The following is a 23,966-nucleotide window of genomic DNA, read 5'->3' on the forward strand; positions in this document are numbered from 1 at the left end:
ACTTCTGAAGCTGTTGGGGAAAGAAGATTTTCAGGAGATATTTCCTCAGCTGAAGAAGCTCTCCATAACTCAACAACCACCTCAACAAACATCTCATCAAGCATCTCATCAACCATCTCAACAAACATCTCAGCAACAGTCACTCGGTACCAGTCATTGTACATGAAACGTTCTTCTCTCTCACAGTGTTTTAGAGACACTCAGTGATGAGCATGTTTCTGTGTTTTTCTCTCTACAGAAGGTCGAGTGAAGGACACTGAGGAGGTGATTATAAAACACAGAATGACTTCAGACTCCAGTGTGGTGAATTTTCTCTAATCAGTGCCTGAAAAGTGTGGAGATTATTGTTTATGATTTTTGATGCAGGTTCCTTTCGTTTCTATGCACCAAAATCACTAAACTGCAAACACACAGTAAAGTGACAGTGAATGAGTGGATGAAAGTTCTGTCCAAATGGGAGATTTGTGTCTCTACCAGAAGAACTTGGAAGTGTAATTGTATGGGGTTGTTTTGGAGCAGAGAAGATTCTGAGAAAGTGAAAGATAACCAACATGACTTCATTCCACACTTTAGCACCATACAGTTCTGTCTGGACTGCGGCTCATCAGAGGTGACTTCACCGTACAACATGCCAATGATATGAAGCGCACATCTGATTTCTTTACATGTTGTTTAGAGAGTGATATCTATCATGGAACCACCTGCCCAGTCACCACACCTCAATCCTACTGAACTGCTCTGGGATGAAGAAGAAAACTGGTGAAGAACATCTTTGAATGTTTGCAGCTGTCTGTAGACTGAGTGTGTAAATCTGTTCTTCATGATAAGGGAGGATTTTTCACTGAAGATCAAGTGGAACATCTGGATATTTATAGATTTGTTTGGTTAAAGTAAATCTTTATACTTTTGCATTACTGAGTTTGTTGCATAGAAACAAAAGGAACATGTAGGTGTCTCTCAAACACCATCAAACACTCACACAGTTTAGACTCCAGAACTCAGAAACTGCACTTCCACGTCCTGCTTGAGGATCTGAACAGAAACCTTCACAGTAAAATGAGCTACAGAAATGTTTTATTAATAATTAATGTTTTCAGATTTCTGAATATAAAATGTCCAGTGGACCTCGTGGTGTTTGTCTGATCATCAACAATATGGACTTTGGTGACCCTAAAAAGTACAGACATGGATCTGATATGGATGAAGGTGTGTAGATGTATTATATTCATATCTTCAGGGAGTAAATTCAGTCTGATATATTACACTCAGTGTTCTGTAAAAAAAGCTTGGCTTGCACAGCTGGAATGTGGTGGAACAGTGCAGTGTTTCTGTCACTCTGGAGGCACCAACACGTTCCACTACGTGCTTCAGTTTGACCTGTAAGACAGTACTGAGAGATTGTATATAGCACGATTAATAAACCACGGTCACAGGATTTCCATCTATTATCAGGCATTAACATGGAAACTACGTGTAGGTAGGGAATAGAGTTGTGATGTAGGACGTGATGAGATGTTGAAACAGACACATCATGTGATCTTTGAGAATAAGACAAAATTGTTCTGTTCTGCTGTTTATCTCTCAGACGCTCTTAATAAGGTGTTTGTTTGGCTGGGTTTCACTGTGGAGGTGCACAAGGACAAAACCGCTGAGCAGATGAAGACCATCCTGAAGACATATGGCCAAAAGCAGCATGAAGGTGACTGTTTTGTGTGCTGCATCCTCAGCCATGGCACCACTGATGGAGTTTATGGAACAGATAACACATTAGTTAATGTTTATGGAACAGATAACACAATGAAGAGAATGCAGGAGAGGAAACAGAGGAAGAGGAAGAATTAGACACAGATGTTGGAGAGGTCATCCTGAATGGGAAAGATTTCTTCATGGCAAGGTCGACTATAAAAGGGTACTTCTCTCTGAGATCCACAATATCTGGTTCCTGGTTTATCCAGTCTCTGTGTAAGCAGCTGCAAGACTTCTGTCCACTGTAAGTACTAAATAAGAGGAAAGTAAGTAACTATTAATATGTTCACTGTAAAAAAATCACTTTTATATTTCAGTCATTTTGAGTATTTTTTATTTCTATTTGAACTTCAAGCGTTTTCAACTTTTTTCAAAAAGTTTCCCGAAAGGAACTGATATTACATTTAGTGTGATGGTGACGTGTCTCCTGTGCTGCACTGTGGTGTTAATCATCTTTCAATCTGTATCGCAGGAATAAAGACATCAACTTCATCCTTATGAAGACCAATGAGGAAGTTAGTAGAGAAATTGCTACAATCATAGACAAAAACTGCAAACCGGTTCAGCGCAGAAAAGTCAAGCAGATGCCGATCTATAAATCAACTCTGACCAAGATTCTGGTGTTCAAACCTGTTCACATCTAACTTCACTTTACACAACCAGTTCACATGATCAGATCTTTATTTCTATTGTAGAGACACTGCACGTGTTCACTGGCCCTCAGTTATGAAGATGCATGTAGGTCTAAATCATCTCTATAAGTGTTTACAAAATAAATACATTATTCCTGAAAATCCTCCTCATGTCGTCCTCGTGCTCCTGAGTGTGTGTACATTTACTCATCAGGAGAATAATTCATATAAACCTCGACCTGATCACCTTCAGACCTTCTCCACACATTACTGCAAGCTTCTATCTAACATTCTGTAGAGTTTCAGTGCTCATGTTTTTTACACTAAAGTGTTTATCAGACGTCCTGAAGAGCTTCAGAGCCTCGAAAACAGAAACACATCGACGTGTAAATCACTCGATTACAAACTTAAAGCACATCCAGAACTTTTAGTAATAAACAGTTACTTTTTATTAGTGTTTTAAAGTTTACTAAATAAAGAATTCAATGAAAAAAGGAATCCGGCGTTTGTCTGCTGTCACGTTCTAAACTGGGAAAAATAAAATCACTATTTGTTTATCATATTTTACTTTTTGAGTCACATATACAAGGAATTGTAAATAACTGAGAATTTATTTAAAAATACATGCTAGCACAACAAAAGTCTCCAAAATGTTGCACCGACATCTTCAACAAAGTTTTCTGGACAAACATTTTTATGTTGAAACAGTAACGTTGATGTTTAAATATTTCGCACGAGTGATGAGTCGTGAAAATCGCGCTAGTGCACGGGGTTTCCGTTTCCCTGCTCCAGTTCCAGGGTTTTCTCGTCTCCAATTGATCCCAGTGTCTGATTGGACTTTGCTTATATTGTCAGTCTTCGAGGATCTTAATGTTGCTGCTGTATGTGAATAATTACAATAGTTTTGATTGTAAGCATGTGATTAATTGTACATTCCCAACCCGATAATTGTGTACGGGTAAAACGCATGTGTATTTTGTCTCATTTATAAGAGTACATTACAAAAAGACTTCAGTGTAACAGCATTTTTAATCGTTTGAAATAAATACTAACTGTAGTAAATTATTTGTGGACTTTTCTGGGTGTCAACATTTAATTAATAACTTCGATTTTTTTGCAACAACGCACATTTAAAATGTTTTTCATCCTAAATTCAAAAATATACATTTAATATATACTAAAAAAAGTAATTAATAAAAAGATTTGCATATTACTTAAATATGGGGCATTAAGTTACAAATGATCCAAACACAAGGCTTTTTTGGAGTAATTTTTATTAAATTAAGGTTTTAATTGAGCTCAGTTGCATTCTGGACTCGTCTTAACTCATAAATGTTAACGTATTTAAAATAGTACATTTAAAGACATCACTGAAAGTGTTTTTTATCGTTTAAAATCAAAAGGTTTGGTTGAAATAAACTGTAGTAAATTATTTGTGGACTTTCTGGGTGTCAACATGAGTCGTCGGTTTTAAACTGATCTGCATGGAATTTTCGTATCACCAACAAAGACCTTCTGGAAGGCTTCATGGCCACCATTGACAATCACGGTGTGTGTAAGCTTCTGAAGCTTTACAGAGCCAGAAGAGGAGCTTTTTCACATGGCATGAATGAGCTACTGAAAAGACTTGAAGTTTCAGTATTTAAAACATTTTAGGATTTTATTTATGATAACAAAATTTTCATACTTTTGCTATTTGGTTGATTCTTTTGTATCTTTTTCTAGACGACTCTGAAAAACTCTGGCACACCTCTTAGGCCTTCTCTATGCACTCAACTTTTCATATCCTAAAAATCTCAAGTACACTTTTGATACTATTCAGAATGTGCTCATGGAGCTGCGGTCTGGATTCACCCAAAGTGTTAACTTTTATTAGTGAAACAGAAACGATGTTGTGACCTTGTACCTTTGTGTCACCAACAAAGACAGATAAAAAAAATTTAATAAAGTTTAAATACCAGATCTGGGCTGTGAGTGCAAGTGCAGGTTTTTTTAATTTACAAAGAAAGGGTTGTTGGTGAATCATTATGTAGATTTTTTTTATATTTATGATGAACATTGTCAAAATTATGGTTGTCCTTTAGTTGATTTTAGTTTTCCATTTAAAAACATGTAGTGAGTAGTAAATAGTGTGTAGTTTGTAGGTTGTAGTGAGTAGTGTGTAGTGAGTAGTGAGTAGTTTGTAGTAAATAGTGTGTAGTGAGTAGTGTGTAATGTGTAATGAGTAGTGTGTAGTGAGTAGTGAGTAGTAAAAAAGAGTGTAGTGAGTAGTGAGTAGTGAGTAGTGTGTAGTGAGTAGTAAATAGTGTGTAGTGTTTAGTGAGTAGTGTGTAGTGAGTAGTTTGTAGTAAATAGTGTGTAGTGAGTAGTGTGTAGTTAGTAGTGTGTAGTGAGTAGTAAATAGTGTGTAGTGTTTATTGAGTAGTGTGTAGTGAGTAGTGAGTAGTTTGTAGTAAATAGTGTGTAGTGAGTAGTGTGTAGTTTGTAGTAAATAGTGTAGTGAGTAGTAAATAGTGTGTAGTGAGTAGTTTGTAGTAAATAGTGTGTAGTGAGTAGTGTGTAGTTTGTAGTAAATAGTGTGTAGTGAGTAGTGAGTAGTAAATAGTGAGTAGTGTGTAGTTAGTAGTGTGTAGTGAGTAGTGATTAGTAAATACTGTGTAGTGAGTAGTGTGTAGTGAGTAGTTTGTAGTAAATAGTGTGTAGTGAGTACTGTGTAGTTTGTAGCAAATAGTGTGTAGTGAGAATTAAATAGTGTGTAGTGAGTAGTGTGTAGTTAGTAGTGTGTAGTGAGTAGTGTGTAGTTAGTAGTGTGTAGTGAGTAGTAAATAGTGTGTAGTGAGTAGTGTGTAGTGTCTAGTTAGTAGTGTGTAGTGAGTAGTAAATAGTGTGTAGTGAGTAGTGAGTAGTAAATAGTGAGTAGTGTGTAGTTAGTAGTGTGTAGTGAGTAGTGATTAGTAAATACTGTGTAGTGAGTAGTGTGTAGTGAGTAGTTTGTAGTAAATAGTGTGTAGTGAGTACTGTGTAGTTTGTAGCAAATAGTGTGTAGTGAGAATTAAATAGTGTGTAGTGAGTAGTGTGTAGTTAGTAGTGTGTAGTGAGTAGTGTGTAGTTAGTAGTGTGTAGTGAGTAGTAAATAGTGTGTAGTGTGTAGTGAGTAGTGTGTAGTGTCTAGTTAGTAGTGTGTAGTGAGTAGTAAATAGTGTGTAGTGAGTAGTGAGTAGTAAATAGTGTGTAGTGAGTAGTGTGTAGTGAGTAGTGAGTAGTAAATAGTGTGTAGTGAGTAGTGTGTAGTGAGTAGTTTGTAGTGTGTAGTGAGTAGTGTGTAGTGAGTAGTTTGTAGTAAATAGTGTGTAGTGAGTAGTGTGTAGTTAGTAGTGTGTAGTGAGTAGTGAGTAGTAAATAGTGTGTAGTGAGTAGTGTGTAGTGTATAGTGAGTAATTTGTAGTAAATAGTGTGTAGTGAGTAGTGAGTAGTGTGTAGTAAATAGTGTGTAGTGAGTAGTAAATAGTGTGTATTGAGTAGTGTGTAGTTAGTAGTGTGTAGTGTGTAGCTAGTAGTGTGTAGTGAGTAGTGAGTAGTAAATAGTGTGTATTGAGTAGTGTGTGGTGAGTAGTAAATAGTGTGTAGTGAGTAGTGTGTAATGAGTAGTAAATAGTGTGTAGTGAGTAGTGAGTAGTAAATAGTTTGTAGTGTGTAGTAAATTGTGTGTAGTGTGTAATGAGTAGTGAGTAGTGTGTAATGAGTAGTGTGTAATGAGTAGTAAATAGTGTGTAGTGAGTAGTGTGTAGTGAGTAGTGAGTAGTAAATAGTGTGTAGTGTTTAGTGAGTAGTGTGTAGTGAGTAGTGAGTAGTTTGTAGTAAATAGTGTGTAGTGTGTAGTGATTAGTCTGTAGTTAGTAGTGTGTATTGACTAGTTTGTAGTAAATAGTGTGTAGTGAGTAGTGATTAGTCTGTAGTTAGTAGTGTGTAGTGAGTAGTGTGAAGTTAGTAGTGTGTAGTGAGTAGTAAATAGTGTGTAGTGTTTAGTGAGTAGTGTGTAGTGAGTAGTGAGCAGTTTGTAGTAAATAGTGTGTAGTGTGTAGTGATTAGTCTGTAGTTAGTAGTGTGTAGTGAGTAGTGTGGAGTTAGTAGTGTGTAGTGAGTAGTGTGTAGTTCAATTCAATTCAATTCATGTTTATTTGTATTGCGCTTTTAACAATGAACATTGTCTCAAAGCAGCTTTACACAGATAATGTGGTGATTAAACGTAAATATGTTCTTTGTAAGTAAGTTTGTCCCTGATGAGCAACTGTGGCAAGGAAAAACTCCCCGAGATGGCATAAGGAAGAAACCTTGAGAGGAACCAGACTCAAGAGGGAACCCATCCTCATCTGGGTTGCACCAAATGTCCATTTGAAGGAGATATACAATGCTGTGGGGTTCAGTGATGACGATCAGAAGCAAACTGCACTCCCGAGTCAGTGCAGCAGACTGTTGACATTAACTACAGTCCAATCCATCCTCAAAGCACCCGTTCTACTCCGGAATTACATGGAACCACCCAAAGTGTTGATGAGAGACCGTCCCAAGCTGCACAGAAGTGTGAAGATCCACGGAGGGGAGAGGGGCAGGAACAGTGGTCACTGGAGCCTCAGGAGCATGTTTAACTCGACCGAGAGAGAGAGAGAGAGAGAGAGAGAGAGAGAGAGAGAGAGAGAGAGTGACAGGAAAAGAAGGATATGGATTATTAAGTGTCCCTATTGGTGTATGAAAGTTAATGTCACTGTGCAGTTTGGACTCCGGCAAGACTCGCTATGGCAGCATAACTAAAAGGGAGAACCAGAAGGAAACACAGACATGAGGGATCTCTGGGATAAGAGACGACCCACCACACCACCGTCAACAAACCTGAGTGAACGTGTGAATGTGAGGGGACGACAGCATACAAATATACCAGTTCACCAAACACTCTATATCCATGTTCCCTCCAGATCTTCAGCCGCGACTTGAACACTGAGACTGTGTCTGAGTCCCAAACACTGGTTGGAAGGCTGTTCCATAACTGTGGGGTTTATAAGAGAAACATCTGCCCCCTGCTGTAGTCTTCATTATTTGAGGAACCAACAGATAGCCTGCACCTTTTGATCTAAGTAGGCGTGGAGGATCATCCTGGTACAGAAGTTCCCTCAGATACTGCGGCGTGAGAGCGTTAAGTGCTTTATACGTCAGTAGTAGTATTTTATAATCAGTGTGAGATGTAATTGGGAGCAGTGTAGATGATTAAAACAGGGGTGATGTGGTCATATTTCCTAGATCTAGTGAGGACTCTTGCTGCTGCATTCTGAACTAACTGAAGCTTATTTCTGCACTTACTCCAACACCCAGACAGTAAAGCGTTACAGTAGTCTAATCTAGATGTTACAAAAGCATCTACTAGTTTTTCTGCATCCTGTAACGACATCATATTTCTAATTTTAGCAATATTTCTAAGATGAAAGAAGGAGATCCTGGTGATATTATTCACGTGAGCCTCAAAGGAAAGACTCGGGTCAATAATCACACAGAGGTTTTTGACTGCTGTCACACTGAGACAGAAACACCATCCAGAGATGCTACGGAATCAGAAGGTTTACTTCTAGCTGCATGTGGTCCTAGTAAAAGTACTTCCGTCTTATCTGAGTTGAGCAGAAGAAAGTTATTAAGCATCCACTGTCTAATGTCCTTTACACACTTCTCAACATTGTTAAGCTGATCTCGCTCATCTGGCTTTGCTGAAATATACAGCTGTGTATCATCAGCATAGCAATGGAAGCGAATCCCATGTTTATGAATGATTTCACCAAGAGGCAGCAGATATAAAGAGAAAAGCAGTGGGCCTAAGACAGATCCTTGAGGAACACCAAACTTTACCTCAGAGAGTGTGGAGAACTCACCATTAACATCAACAAACTGATAGCGATCTGTCAAATAAGACCTGAGCCAAGAGAGAGCTGTTCCCTTTATTCCAACAACGTTCTCAAGTCTAGCAAGTAGTATAGTGTGATCAATGGTGTGAAAAGCTGCACTGAGGAGCAAGATAACAGGAGGCCAATAACAGGTCCTTTACCACCTTAACTAGCGCCGTCTCTGTGCTATGATGAGGCCGAAATCCTGACTGATACATTTAAAAAATGTTATTCATAAGTAGGTGTGAGCAGAACTGCTGTGCTACAACCTTTTCCAAAATTTTGGCTATGAAGGGGAGATTTGATATTGGTCTGTAGTTGGACAGCTGACAGGGTGAAGGTCAGGTTTCTTAATTAGGGGGTGGATAACTGCCAGTTTGAAGGATTTAGGTACATAACCAGTGCTAATGGAAGAATTTATAATTTTTTAAAACAGGTTCAATTCCCTCTGTAGGTATCTGTTTAAAGAAACTTGTAGGCGAGGGATCGAGATGCAGGTTGATGATTTTGATGAGGAAATTAATGAAATGAAGTCATTCTCATGAATAGGAGTGAAACTTTGTAATTGATTGTCTGCTATAATTACACTGCTGTCTACAGGGTTACTTGTAAAATAATTTGGCTTTATATTAACCGTCTGGATTTTTTGCCTGATGTTTTTAATTTTATTATTAAAAAAGTTCATGAAATCATTACTACCTATTGATAGTGTGCATGTGAGTGCAGTGCTTTTATTCCCTGTTAATTTTGCTACCGTGCTGAATAAAAATCTAGGATTATGCTTGTTATTTTCTATAAGGGAGGAGAAATATGCTGATCTAGCAGCACTAAGAGATTTTCTATAATTTAAGAGATTCTCCTTCCATGCTGTTTGAAATACTGTTAATTTTGTTAATTTTCGAGTGGTCTGTTTTAAGGTGCGTGTATGATCATTATACCACTGTGCTAATTTTTTAATTCTCCCTGATCATTTTGGTCTTAAGGGGAGCTACTTCATCTAGAGTGTAATGTAACGTTGATTCTAGATGTTCAGTGGCCCAGTGGAGCTCTGCGGGGTCAGACGGAGATCTATCTAATATCGTAATTTTTGGAAGATTATTGATAAAACGCACTGCTGTAGCTGACGTGAAAGTACGCTTAACATGGTAACGTGGTGAGGTAGAAATGCAATGACTGAGGCAGATTTTAAACGAGATTAGATAATGGTCGGAAATAGCTTTAGACTGTGGAATTATGACTAAGTTTTTTATTTTTAATCCAAATGTTAACAACAAATCGAGAGTGTGTCATCACTATGAGTGGGTCCTATAACATTCTGATTAATTCCAACTGAATCTAGAATGGACACAACTGCTGCTCTTAAGGAGTTTTCCTGATTATCAATATGAATATTAAAGTCACCAACAATTACTGCTTTGTGTAAAGAAGGAGCTAAATTTGTAATGAAATCTGAAAATCAGAGTCAGGCCCCTGGGGGTCTATAAATAATAATGAGTGGAATTGACTGACTGGACCTGCTTTCAGACACTGAATATTTTATGTTGGTGTAAAGAACTTCAAATGTTTTACATTTTTGTTTAGTCTTTTGTGTGACGTTTAGATTATTATTATAAATAGCGGTGACTCCGCCTCCTCTGCCATTTAGATGGGGTTCTCTTTCAAACATTCGTTCGGTATCTCACTATGGGAATCGCCTCGGGGATGACCAATCCTGGAAGCATCAATCACACCATGTCTGTCGGCTGACAGACCAATCACGACAGTGACACGGGAGTTCCTTTTTTTCTGGTGATTGCACCTCCGTTATGGCGACTGCGAGTTCATCCGGGTGCACGGCGGGGAAAGTTCAATCCCGACCGTGTGCATGCGGGTCTACGATCTCGGTAAAAGACTCTTATCCCCTGTGCATCGTTTGCTTAGGAGTTCGGCACGCTCAAACCGTGCTCGCTAACCCCGAGTGACGCGAATAAAGGGGACCCATGTCTCTCTCCGCTGCCCGCAGAGAGGGACGAGGCTGCTTCGCAAGCACAGTGCAGCTGGGGAGAGTTGATGGACGAGGTTTCTCCTGTCCTTCCTTCACTCTTTGAATCAAACTCTCTACTGGATAACAAGGGTGAGGGAGAGGAAGATGATGAGGTCGCTCATTTTTTGAAGGAAGATTTGGAGGACGACGAGGAGGATGCTATCCTCCCTCCTGATCTTCTCTCCAGGCCTGGAAGTGCTACGGGCCCTTCCCCCATGCCAGGTGAGCTGGACCTCATGGAGGTGTGTAGGAGAGCAGACAAGAAACTTTCCATCGAATGGCCATCTCAGCAGGTGCATTACGACGCTGAGAGGGATTTATATGATGGGAAGAGGCTGCCATCGCGCACTTCCCCAGTTAAGCAGCTGATTCCTGCTGTACCGGCGTGTGTCACAGAAATTGACACACACAGAAAAAAAAAAACATTTTTGGGACAAACCCTTCTCGCATAGAGTGCCCGTTTCTCTAGACTGGAGGTGCACGATATGGAGGCTTTGGGGATGTACAACCCCCCCCGTGGAGCTGCCCAAATCGACGAGCTGCTCTATCCTCCTTCTCCCCTTCTTTGCCAGGACGTACAGAAAGGCTGTCCGCCTCCCTTTTCCAGAAGATCTACCGCTCCTCGGCCCTGGCGGTTAGAGCTCTGAATGCCACCTCAATGCTCACGGCTTACCGGGCAGAGCTCATGGAAGAGATGGGGAGGCAGATTGATGCTGGGTCACCAGATTCAGTGTGGTGGGAAGAAATCTGCGTCATTGCGGATCTCAACCTATGTTCTTCTAGGGGAGCGGTCCATAGCTGCGGCCGCAGCATGGGCCTCGCTGTGGTAGGCGAAAGAGCCCTGTGGTTGGGGTTGACGGGCTTATCGGAGAGGGAGAAAGTGGAGTTCCTTGATGCCCCGATAGAGCCGAAAGCCCTTTTCGGGGCTGCGGTGGCGAATATGCGCCAGCAATGCGACCTTCGCAAAAAGGATGGTGAAGCATTTGAGGCATGCCTCCCAAGAAAGCCTCCTGCTCGCCCTCCCCAACCTGCACGTTCATATTTCGCCCCTCATCTCAGGAGTCTTGTCCTCCCCCTCCAGCGAAAAGGCGTTGGGGAGCGTTTCAAAGACTGTGTTCGACGTCATAATTTCTCCGGTTGGAGTGTTGGCACCAGTTTCCCCAGTGCCCGGAAACTTACTTCTCCCCTCTCCACCCGCGGGGTTATGCAAGAAAGAGAGCAGAATGTTCCATGTTCGTTCAAAAATATTAAAGATTTGTTCTGTGCATCCAGGCAGTGGGCCGAGGGCACAGATGTGTGTGATAAAGGGAAAAGTGAAAAAATCCACACACACACAATAAAAGAACTCGAATCAGAGTTGCAACCCCCGGCTCCGAGCGAGAGCCACAGAGGCCCGCTGTTCTGTGGCGGATGTGTTGTGCTTTTTGCAAGAACTTTTGGATAAGGGCAGGGCTTTTTCAACCGTTAAGGTTTATCTCGCCGCTGTTTCTTCATGCCACGTAGGGATTGACGGTAATACTATCGGTTATCACCCGCTCGTGTGCAGGTTTATGAAGGGGGCGCGGCGCCTGAGCACGTTCTCCAAGCTGCTGGTTCCGCCATGGGATCTGTCCGTGGTCCTGAGCGCGCTCTCTCATTCTCCTTTTGAGCCGATAGGGAGTATTGATTTAAAGCTCCTGTCGCTTAAGGTTGCTTTGTTATTGGCTCTTTCTCCCGCAAAGCAGGTTAGTGAACTTCATGCTTTGTCTGTTCATAACTCCTGTATGCGGTTTGCTTTGGATTTCTCGCGAGTGGCTCTCAAGACTAATCCGGCATTTATCCCTAAGGTGAGCGAGTCAGCTTTCGCCTGCAGATAGGTGGATTTAATGGCTTTTCATCCACCTCCTTTTTCCTTAGCGGAGGAGGAGCGACTTCACTGTCTGTGTCCTGTCCGTGCGTTACGTCACTATGTGGACAGGACGAAGGGATTGAGACGGAGAAATCAGCTGTTTGTAGGCTGATTCCCGTGAAGGAAGTCCTGTTTCCCGGCAGCGCCTGTCCCATTGGCTCGTGGAGGCTATTGTAATGAGTTATAATAGCGTGGGTCTTGACCCTCCGGAAGGACTGAGGGCTCATAGTACCCGAGGCTTGGCCACTTTGTGGGCGCTTTTCAGGACATCTGTGCAGCAGCTTGCTGGGCTTCCCCGCACACTTTTGTCCGTTTTTATAGGCTGGATGTCACGGAGCCTTCGCTGGCTCATTCCGTCCTGAGTGTGTAATATATATGTATATGTATATATGTATAGATATGTAGACGTATTTTGGACATGTATACGTGTATATGAAGGGGAATGACAACGGATGATGGTAACATCGTGGATCGGTTGTTTGTCATTTCTCTCACTTTTTCTCTCTTCGATGAGAGGGGTTATCTCTTTTTATCACATCACTGAGTTGGTTGACACCTGCTTCGGACAGCATATCTGCAATACGGGAGTTGTCTATATCCCATAGTGAGATACCGAACGAATGTTTGAAAGAGAACTTTAGGTTACTAACGTAACCCCGGTTCTCTGATAACAGGAGTGAGGTATCTCACCATACTTCCCTCCTTGCAGTGCACGGAGAAGAGATATGTGAGAATGAGGCAGGGACCGCCAGTAGCAGTGTATATAGGGAGGCGGGAATCCCGCATCACTGTCATGATTTGTCTGTCAGCCGACAGATGTGGTGTGATTGATGCTTCCAGGATTGGTCACGCCCGAGGCGATTCCCATAGTGAGATACCTCACTCCTGTTATCAGAGAACCGGGGTTACGTAAGTAACCTAAAGTTGGTGTATGTAACTATACCCAGGAGGACTCGCTTCATTTAATGCTTAATATTTCTGTCAAACACATTATATTAAACTCCTGGTCGGTAATAATATAATTTATAGTCAGCGCTTTTGGCGTCCTATTTAATTTACTGTTAATCAGGTTACTAAAACAGACTTTCTGATAATTCCTATATTTTGGTTTTGCTCAGGGGACAGACACAGTCTCAATATGGTGGATCCTTAATGACGACTCTGTTTAGCCTGTCTGTCTGCTCCCTGGCCTTGGCTCTAGACAGTCACTTGTTAACTAGTGCTGTTCTAAAACTATTACCTATACTACAAGAAATGAGAGCAGCACCTTCCCGGGTGGGATGGATACCGTCCCGCCCTAACAGGCCAGCCTTGCCCTCAAAAATGCTCCAATTATTAATGAAGCCCACATTATTTTTGGAGCACCACTCGGACATCCAGCAGTTCAGCGACCATAACCTGCTGTAGGCTACATCGCCACGTCACATTGGGGTGGGGCCAGAGCATGTTACTGCATCGGACATTGCCTTATTTACACACCTCTATAATATTACTCTTAGTAACCTCTGACTGTCGAAGGCGTATATCATTAGCTCCTGTGTGAAAAATTATCTTAGAGAACCTGTGCTTTCCTAAGAATCTAAGCTGACCTGCTATGTCCGGCGCCCTGGCTCCCGGTATACACATAACCTGTGCTGCTGGTGCCCCTAAAGGTCTAGCTAATTTCACGTGCCTCAGAATGGAGTCTCCTAAAACCAGAGCTCTCAGGTTTCTCAGCGGGTGCTTCACTGAGGAGAGCAGACCTGTTGGACACACGAAGCAGAGAGGAATGGTGCTCCCGTGGGCGAGCCTTAGCGTTAGCTTTGGCTTTGCGAGTATGCCACCGAGTCGTCACCCATTCGCCCCGCTGCGAGGGCTCTAATGCTGGAGTCGGGGGAATATTACCTTCACCTAGGGCATCCAGACTTTCCCCTGCAGAACCTGGACTGCTCTCACACTCACTACTTCTCTGTAGACTCTGGATGCGCTCCTCTAATGCTAAGATCTTCTCCGTCAAAGAGCAAACTAGCTTACACTTCTCACAGATAAAATTATCGCTAACAACGGAGAGAGACTGACTAAACATGTCACACTTCACACACTGAGTGAACTGGATGTTTGCCATAGTAGAGAAATTACGTACCTTAATGTGTTTACTATAGTGTGTGTACGTAGTTCTGGTGAATGTCCTCCACTCACTGCTTTCAAACCCTCAAACAGGGAAAAAAAGCGCTATTTTCCGGTTTGTCTGTTAGTAGTGTGTAGTGAGTAGTGTCTAGTTAGTAGTGTGTAGTGAGTAGTAAATAGTGTGTAGTGTGTAGTGTGTAGTTTGTAGTGAGTAGTGTGTAGTTTGTAGTTTGTAGTGAGTAGTGTGTAGTGAGTAGTTTGTAGTGAGTAGTGTGTAGTGTGTAGTGAGTAGTTTGTAGTGAGTAGTGTGTAGTGAGTAGTAAGTAGTTTGTAGTGTGTAGTGTGTAGCGTGTCCTGAGTAGTGTTTAGTGTGTAGTTAGTAGTGAGTAGTGTGTAGTAAGTAGTGTTTAGTGAGTAGTGTGTAGTGAGTAATGTGTAGTGAGTAGTGTGTAGTGAGTAATGTGTAGTGTGTAGTGTGAAGTGAGTAATGTGTAGTTTGTAGTGTGTAGTGTGTAGTGAGTAATGTGTAGTGTGTAGTGAGTAATGTGTCCCTTTTTCTCTTTATAACAGTCTGTACACGTCTGGGGACTGAGGAAACAAGTTGCTCAAGTTTAGAAATAGGAATGTTCTCCCATTCTTGTCTAATACAGGCTTCTAGTTGCTCAACTGTCTCAGCTCTTCTTCTATCATCTTCCTCTTTATGATGCGCCAAATGTTTTCTATGGGTGAAAGATCTGGACTGCAGGTGGACATTTCAGTACCCGGATTCTTCTTCTACACAGCATGATGTTGTAATTGATGCAGTATGTGGTCTGACATTGTCATGTTGGAAAATGCAAGGTCTTCCCTGAAAGAGACGACGTCTGGATGGGAGCATATGTTGTTCTAGAACTTGGATATACCTTTCAGCATTGATGCTGCCTTTCCAGATGTGTAAGCTGCCCATGCCACACGCACTCATGCAACCCCATACCATCAGAGATGCAGGCTTCTGAACTGAGCGCTGAGAACAACTTGGGTTGTCCTAATTCTCTTTAGTCCGGATGACATGGCGTCTCAGTTTTCCAAAAAGAACTTCAAATCTTGATTCGTCTGACCACAGAACAGTTTTCCACTTTGCCACAGTGCATTTTAAATGAGCCTTGGCTCGGAGAAAACCCCTGAGCTTCTGGATCATGTTTAGATACGGCTTCTTTTTTTACCTATAGAGTTTTAGTCGGCGACGGCGAATGGCACGGTGGATTGTGTTCACCGACAATGATTTCTGGAAGTTTTCCTGAGCCCAAGTTGTGATTTCCATTACTGCAGCATTCCTGTATGTGATGCAGTGGCATCTAAGGGCCCGAAGATCACAGCATCCAGTATGGTTTTCTGGCCTTCACCCTTACGCACAGAGATTGATCCAGATCCTCTGACTCTTTGGATGATATGATGCACTGTAGATGATGAGAACTTCAAGCTCTGTGCGATTTTTCTCTGAGAAACTCCTTTCTGATGTTGCTCCACTATTTCTCACCGCAGCATTGGGGAACTGGTGATCCTCTGCCCATCTTCACTTCTGACAAACTGCCACTCTGAGAGGCTCTTTTTTTACCCAATCATGTTGACAATTGAACTGATAAGCTGCAAATTGGTCCTCCAGCTGTTCCTTATATGTACATTTTACTTTTCCGGCCTCTTATTGCTGCCTGTCCCAACATTTTTTGGAATGTGTTGCTCTCATGAAATCCAAAATGAGCCAATATTTGGCATGACATTTTAAAATGTCTCACTTTCAACATTTTATATGTTTCTATATTCTATTGTGAATAAAATATAAGTTTATGAGATTTGTAAATTATTACATTCCTTTTTTGTTCACAATTTGTAACTTTTTTTGGAATCGGGTTTGTGCATTTTTATATATATAATAGATTGTGATTTTATTGACTGCATTTTAAAACCTTGAATATGCAGTATATAACCAAAACTACTACATCTACAAATTCAGTTAAATTTCTATCATGCAAAGAAGACGGCCTGCGTGAACATGATCCTGAAACACCACCATGCTCTCATGCTCTCGGCCAAAGCTCACTGACGTTTTCTGTGTTCTAGTGTGAAGAAAATATGCATTTGCAAAACATTACATTTAACTTTTATATACATTTTACACAGTGTGCAAACTTTTTTGGAATTGAGGTTTGTTAGATTTTTATCATGCCCAAAACGAAACTCAATTCATGGAGAGATTTTCCATACGACCTGTGATGCTCCGTAGTGCCTTTCTGAATTCAGGGAAGAAGAAATACACAGCACACAGAATGTAGCAATGTTTCCTCTCTTCAGTTTATTGCAGGTGGCAGACACGTATTTATACACAGGATGATACAGTCCACGCACACACACACACGAACACGCACACACATATTGGGAGAAAGCTGACCTAAAGTCGTTTTCCTGTTTAGACTAGAGGATATACCAGCCCGAGATTTGTGAGCCCAGATAGGACTCTCTGTTTACCTTACAGACTAACATCGTAAAAATCCTATAGACACTGAACGGACAAAGGAATGTGTGTGAGATAGTGTGAAAACAGTTTTAACACTAACAAGGTTGTATTACTGTGTGTGTGTGTGTGTGTGTGTGTGTGTGTGTGTGTGTGTGTGTGTGTGTGTGTGTGTGTGTGTGCACATATTTATTCCTTTCGTTCTGTGGTTATAAACTCAGAATACATTCGTCAGAAGCAGTCGTTTAACTCCACCCCCATTTGTTCTCAGTGCCACAGAGAAGCTCAGAAAGAAAACACTGAGCAACCTTCTACATCTGCTCGTGAGAGTGAGATCACTGCCACACTGAAGGTAAGAAACCTCAGGATTATCTTCTACTGGTTATTACCATATTTTTTGCACTATAGGGCGCACTAGATTATAAGGCGCACTGTCAATGAATGGTCTATTTTCGATCTTTTTTCATATATAAAGCGCACCGGACTATAAGGCGCATTAAGCGAAAAAAAAAAAAAAGATAAGTCAGTCAGTCAAACTTTATTAAACGCGTTCACAATAACTCTCAACATTATTCAAACGTTAATGAGCGTATTCGCAATAACTACCAACCTTGTTCAGTTGTAACACGTAAAATACAACACAATACACTCACTTTTTCAGTTTATTTCTCGTCCACAAATCCTTCAAATTCTTCAGTTCGTTAGTTAATCCACCTGGAATGATGGCAAGCTCCGAATTAGTTTGCTTCACTTGGTTTTTGACAGCATCGGTGAGATGGGCGCGCATGGAGTCGCAGATCAATAGGGACGGAGATTTGTGAAAAAAGCCATCTGGTCTCCTGACGTAAATTTCTCTCAGCCACTTACTCATCTTTTCCTCGTCCATCCAGCCATACGGTGAAGCACAGTATGTATTACTCCGCGACGCTCCTGGCTACGGTAGCCGTAATGCTGCAAGCGGTGCGGCTTTGTAGTTTACCAAAGTCGTACTAAAACATTTTGACTTAGCGCCGTGAGCGCCTTGTACCACACAAAATCGCTTAGAGGTCAGTAAGCAAAACCAGAATTAATCCATATATACGGCGCTTCGGATTATAAGGCGCACTGTCGTTTTTTGAGAAAATTAAAGGCTTTTAAGTGCGCCCTATAGTGCAAAAAATACGGTATATACAGTAGGATGGAAAAGAAACGCTGTGTGTAATGAGGTGGAAAATCTTTCTTTCTCTCTCACATTGAATTTCCTGCTTATTGAGTTGTAACTTCTAACATCAGGAAAATAAAGCATTAATAATGGCAGTTATTTTGGGGTGAGGATTCAGTGGGACAGAAGGTCTGGTAGCTGAGCACACAGAGGATTGGGCTGAGCTGAGAAACACGGGGTCTTACAGAGGTTTTGGGGTCAATTCAGGAAGTTTTCAGGACTTGCTTTCACTTACGAGGCTTCTGGGTGAAAACACAGTGCAGATGTGCTTCTGATTTATGGACATGATTCACTCCATAATCCTAATCAATGTCGAGTTCATCCAAGAGGTGTTCAGTGGGGATGAGGAGGTCAGGGATCTGTGCAGGCCACTGAAGTTCTTCCATTCCAAACTTCACATAGCATGTGTTCATGGAGCTTGCAGTGTTGAGGAGTGTTAGTTCTAGTGAAGAGGAAATGTAATGTTACAGTGATGTTTATTAATCCTGTGGTTTGAACTTTCTGCTTCAGTTTGGGGATGAAACAATTGGTTTGATTGTCAGGGTGCACATACTTTTAGTCATTTAGTGTGCACCACCTCAATATTGAGGTAAAGTAAAAACATCCTGAAATCATCTGAAGCTCCTAAACACTGCACCTATATTTCCTGTGGATGAGAACTTGATACCATTCTGACGTGTATCTTCTAGTCATGGAGATGTTGCGTAAGAACAAGGTCTTTCTCATCGACACTCTGTCCACCGACTCCATCATCGTTTTACAGCACGTCCAGAATGACAACATCATCACCAAGCGTGACTACAAGAATCTCAACCAGCCCAACTACACAGGAGAGAAGATCATCATCAACCTCCTGGATAATGTGATGGGAAAGGGTGATGAGACGTGTCAGAAACTTCTGAAGCTGTTGGAGAAAAAAGAGCTTCAGGAGATATTTCCTCAGCTTCAGGAGCTCTCCATAACTCAACAACCACCTCAACAAGCATCTCAACAAACATCTCAGCAACAGTCACTCGGTACCAGTAATTGTACCTGAAACGTTCTTCTCTCTCACAGTGTTTTAGAGACACTCAGTGATGAGCATGTTTCTGTGTTTTTCTCTCTACAGAAGGTCGAGTGAAGGACACTGAGGAGGTGATTATAAAACACATTTCCTGCTATAAAAGATTCACACAGAACTCAGAAACTGCACTTCCACGTCCTGCTTGAGGATCTGAACAGAAACCTTCACAGTAAAATAAGCTACAGAAATGTTTTATTAATAATTCATGTGTTTTCAGATTTCTGAATATAAAATGTCCAGTAGACCTCGTGGTGTTTGTCTGATCATCAACAATATGGACTTTGGTCACCCTGATAAGTACAGACATGGATCTGATAAGGATGAAGGTGTGTAGATGTATTATATTCATATCTTCAGGGAGTAAATTCAGTCTGCCTCTGTGATAAATGACAGTTTTTCTCTTGTTTCTCTCAGAGGCTCTTATAAAGGTGTTTAAATGGCTGGGTTTCACTCCAGAGGTTCACAGGAACCAAACTGCAGAACAGATGAAGACCATCCTGAGTACAAACAGCAGAAAGCAGCATGAAGGTGACTGTTTTGTGTGCTGCATCCTCAGCCATGGGACCACTGATGGAGTTTATGGAACAGATGAAGAGATTGTTTCAGGATCTGACATTTACGAGGTTTTTAACGGAACTTTCTGCCCAAGTCTGATCAACAAGCCCAAAGTGTTCTTCATCCAGGCCTGCCGTGGAATTCAGCACCAGCTGTTAGTTAAAGTCCAGGCTGATGGCCACAGTGCAGAGAAAGCAGGAGGAAAAACCGAAGAGGAAGAAGAATTAGAAGCAGACGCTGTGCAGATCACCATCCCTGCTGAGGCAGATTTCCTCGTGGCCAGATCGACTGTTAAAGGCTTCTACTCGTTTAGAGGCACGTCAGGTTCCTGGTTCATCCAGTCTCTGTGTGAGCAGCTGAATAAACACTGTCAAAGGTAAATACTGAATTTCACTGCTATACCTCACACCAATAAAACTCAAATCAGACAGTAAATCACTGGATATTCAGCATAACTGTGTTTCTTTTCACCACCACATACCAGGACCTTCATCCAACCCAGTCATTAGTGTTACACAGGTCAGGTGACACTTAGTGTCTCAAGCCCGGATAAATGTGGAGGGGTTTGTTATGAAGATCATCCAGCGTAAAAAACATGTGCCAAATCAAATACACGGCTCAGGAATCAGAATTTCATAGTGGATCGGTCGAGCCCCGGGTTACCAACAACCACCACAGGAATCATTAACCAACAGGGTACCGGTGGAAATTGGGCTACTGTTGGCTGAAGGAGGAGAAGGAGAGGAGGAAGACGTCTACAGAGACAGCAGGGAAAGAGGTGCTGGATGATTGGAAAACTACTGCAGTGATCAGGGAGGCAGCTAGAAAGGTACTTGGTGTAACATCTGGAAATAGAAAGAAAGACAAAGAGACATGGTGGTGGAATGAGGAAGTGCAGAAGAGCAGAAGGAGAAAGAGGTTGGAGAAACAGAACTGGGATCGACAGAGTGATGAGAAAAGTAGGCAGGAGAACAATGAGATGCAGCAGCAGATAAAGAGGGATGTGGTGAAAGCCAAGGAAAAGGCATATGAGGAGCTGTAGGAGAAGTTGGACACTGAGAAAGGAGAAAAGGATTTGTAGCGATTGGCCAGGCAGAGGAACCGAGCTGGGAAGGATGTGCTGCAAGTTAGAGCAATAAAGGATGGAGATGGAAATGTGTTGACTAGTGAGGAGAGTGTGTTGAGAAGATGGAGGGAGTATTTTGAACAGCTGATGAATGGGGAAAATGAGAGAGAGAGAAGGTTGGATGGTGTGGAGATGTGAAGCAGGATGTAGATAGGATTAGTAAGGAGGAAGTGAGAGCAGCGATTAAGAGGATGAAGAGTGGAAAGTGGGAAGGAGCTGCATTGTGTATTTGTGGATGTAGAGAAAGCGTATGACAGGGTGGAGAGAGGAGTTGTGGTATTGTACGAGGAAGTCTGGTGTATCAGAGAAGTATGTGAGGGTGGTGCAGGACATGTATGAGGACATTGTGACAGCAGTGAAGTGTGCAGTAGGAAGACTGGTTCAAGGTGGAGGTTGGACTGCATCAAGGATCGGCTCTGAGCCCTTTCCTGTTTGCAGTGGTGATGGACAGGTTGACGGACGAGGTCAGACAGGAGTCTCCCTGATGATATTGTGATTAGTGGTGAGAGTATTGAGCAGGTTGAGAAGATCCTGGGGAGGTGGAGGTACACGCTGGAGAGAAGGGGAATGAAAGTCAGTAGGAGTAAGACAGAGTACATGTGTGTGAATGAGAGGGAGGGCAGTGGAGGGGTGCGGTTGCAGGGAGAAGAGGTGGAGAAGGTGGAGGAGTTCAGGTACCTGGGGTCAACAGTGCAGAGTAATGGAGAGTGTGTTAGAGAAGTAAAGAAAAGAGTGCAGGCAGGGTGGAGTGGGTGGAGAAGAGTGATAGCATGGATGTGGTGAGGGAAGACATGCAGGTAGTTGGTGTGAAAGAGGCAGATGTAGAGGACAGGGGGTATGGAGACTGATGATCCGCTGTGGTGCCCCTAATGCCAGAAGCCGAAAGAAGAAGAAGAAAAAGAAGATACCAAGGCCTTCATCTGGGTCAGAACTTTCTCCAGGGCTCAGTTCAGAGTTTGCACTTTTTCCTTTTCAAATTTTTTTTCACAACATGTCATGTGCATCATTAATTGTATTGTCATGAATTAGCAAGGACATTATTATGCTACCTCCTGCCACCCACTGGCATGGAGGAGTATTTTCATTACTCTGCCAGTCGCTACATCACAGACACAGATGCTCAGCAATGAAAATTTATATCTGAAAAAACAAAATATGAATTTATATGGACCAATTAAATATAATTGGATACTTTCCCTGGCACACCTGATCTTTTAAGGCACACCGGTTAAAATCACTGCTCTAAATGACTTGAAAGCAGCAGATTTTAGCAAAATCCAATAAAAAATTATTCAAATTAAAAACTCACATCACAACAGAAAATCAGGTTTGTGTTGCTTCAGCTTGGTGATATGAACATGGCCTTTGCTCTACTGCAGTCATGTGACTCGTTTAACAACATTCCTGTTATTGAATAAAGCTGCTGAATGTAAAGCAGCACCGAGACGAGACGAGACAAGACAAGACGAGACGAGACGAGACAATGTTAATTAGAACTGCTCAGGTCTGTAGTGCAGGATTATTGTTGCTAAAGGTTTCCTGTTGATGTGTATTTTACAGGGGTGAAGATATCTACTCGATCCTTCTCAGGGTCAATGAGGAAGTCAGTAAAAAAGTTGGAGTCCATGATCAGTGTAAAGTCAAACAGATGCCTGTACAGAAGTTCACCCTGAGGAAGAAGCTGGTGTTCCGTGTGCCTCAGTAGAACCCGTGAATAATCAACACGGCTTTACACAACTTACTAACATCATCAGGACTCCGTAACTCTCTAAAGGAATAAAAACTAAATACATGGGAACAAATAATCCCTATTTATCTGTTAGTAAAGTTATGTTACATGTTTTCACAAGCAAAACTGAACAAAACTATTTTACTGGATATATAAATAAAATAAAGTTTTATAAAAGAGAATTTATTAGCACAGTTTTCTGTTTCTATTCGCTTAATCATGTGTAAGTTACAGGAAGAAACACGGCCCTGTTCATCTGCATTAACGCCAAACTGCCAGGATTCTAAACACCAACTACGTTTCTCACATCACGTTTTCACGTTTTCTGTGCTGTTTCAATAATTTGTTGTTGTCCTTCAGTAAATGTTTCTGGTATCAGTTTTTTACTTTCTTATTTTTCAGACTTTTTTTATTTTATGTTTTTATAAAATTTTTACACAAATATCTGTATTTTCTACTTCTTACATTTTTACACCTAATGTTACTTTAGTTTTAATTTATTTGGTGAAATATATTTTTCTTCCCACTGCACCGTTTTCAGCTCATCAACCTGTTTCCTGTCATTGTGCTGCTTTTTGAATCCACTGGTGGATCATCTCCTGTCTCTCCCACACACACCACAGACGTAGACTAGTTTCTGAAGCTCACAGTGAGCAGGCAGAAGGCAGTAAGAAGTCTGGGGTTAACGTGGATGAGACAGAGGGAGTCAGTGATGAGAACATGACTGAGATCAGAGGGTTAGGGTTAGGGTTAGCTTGTGTTCTACATGGTGGATCTTCAGTCTGAACACATTCATTAGAGAACAACATCAGAATTTTTTTATATTAATATGACGTGAGGTTCAGTTACAGCGTGACACTAAAACAGGTCGTAATAAACACGTGTTTTTACTGAAGAACATGTCGGAGCACAAACTTCTTTACTTTCACTTGAGTGAAAAAGTGCAGTCAAAACTTTCACCAGAATCTTATTTAAGTCAAATATCTGCAGTTGCATTTGTTTCTACAGTGCAAAACACATGACCAAATGAACAAATGAAAAAACAATGACAAATCTAAAAACAAAATAATAAATGCAAAAACAAATTAAACACAAAAACAAAATAATAAAAAGGACAATTTAGACAAAGCAGAAAAGGGAGGTATAGTGTGTGAATAAACCGATCATTGGATGAGACACCTGTCATTTATTATATACTGTATATACAGGCAATGTTTACTTCTGTTAATATTTTAAAGTAAATGGAGAATTTTACACATGTACAAGAAACAAAGTTATAAGATTGAATTTCCTGTATATATTAAATGACAGGTGTTCACACACTATACCTCCCTTTTCAGCTTTTACATTTGTCGTTTTGTTTTCAAATTTAATTTGTTTTTGCATTTATTATTTTGTTTTCAGATTTGTTATTGTTCTCTAATTTGTTCATTTGTTTTCGGATTTGTTCATGTGTTTTGCACTTCTCAGCCACCGTATGATTTC

The 23,966-nt window shown here is 41.3% G+C and overlaps 1 protein-coding gene and 1 long non-coding RNA gene across 7 annotated transcripts in view; both read left to right on the plus strand.

The window, feature by feature from the left end:
• The window catches only part of LOC310729642 (caspase-8-like), a 24,406-nt gene extending 1,746 nt beyond the window's left edge, over window positions 1-22,660 (plus strand). For 2 of the 6 annotated variants that reach the window (XM_083548077.1, XM_083548076.1), the window contains 5 exons: window positions 18,698-19,024; window positions 19,117-19,142; window positions 19,289-19,397; window positions 19,486-20,002; window positions 22,313-22,660. In XM_083548077.1, the coding sequence (XP_083404203.1) occupies window positions 18,700-19,024; window positions 19,117-19,142; window positions 19,289-19,397; window positions 19,486-20,002; window positions 22,313-22,457 (1,122 nt within the window). In that variant the 5' untranslated portion in view covers window positions 18,698-18,699 and the 3' untranslated portion in view covers window positions 22,458-22,660. Of the gene's footprint in view, window positions 147-238; window positions 304-2,395; window positions 2,485-17,078; window positions 17,160-18,523; window positions 18,598-18,697; window positions 19,025-19,116; window positions 19,143-19,288; window positions 19,398-19,485; window positions 20,003-22,312 lie in introns of those variants that run through there. The other 4 variants (XM_083548075.1, XM_083548078.1, XM_083548073.1 and 1 more) reach the window with 4 other exon arrangements.
• LOC310729730 lies at window positions 6,537-7,077 on the plus strand. Its single transcript, XR_014534628.1, has 2 exons — window positions 6,537-6,850; window positions 6,959-7,077. It is a non-coding gene; the product is annotated as an uncharacterized lncRNA (long non-coding RNA).
• Window positions 22,661-23,966: the final 1,306 nt, after the last annotated feature.

The sequence above is a fragment of the Silurus aristotelis genome (assembly GCF_946808225.1).
Source record: "Silurus aristotelis genome assembly, chromosome: 8".
Lineage (NCBI taxonomy): Eukaryota > Metazoa > Chordata > Actinopteri > Siluriformes > Siluridae > Silurus > Silurus aristotelis.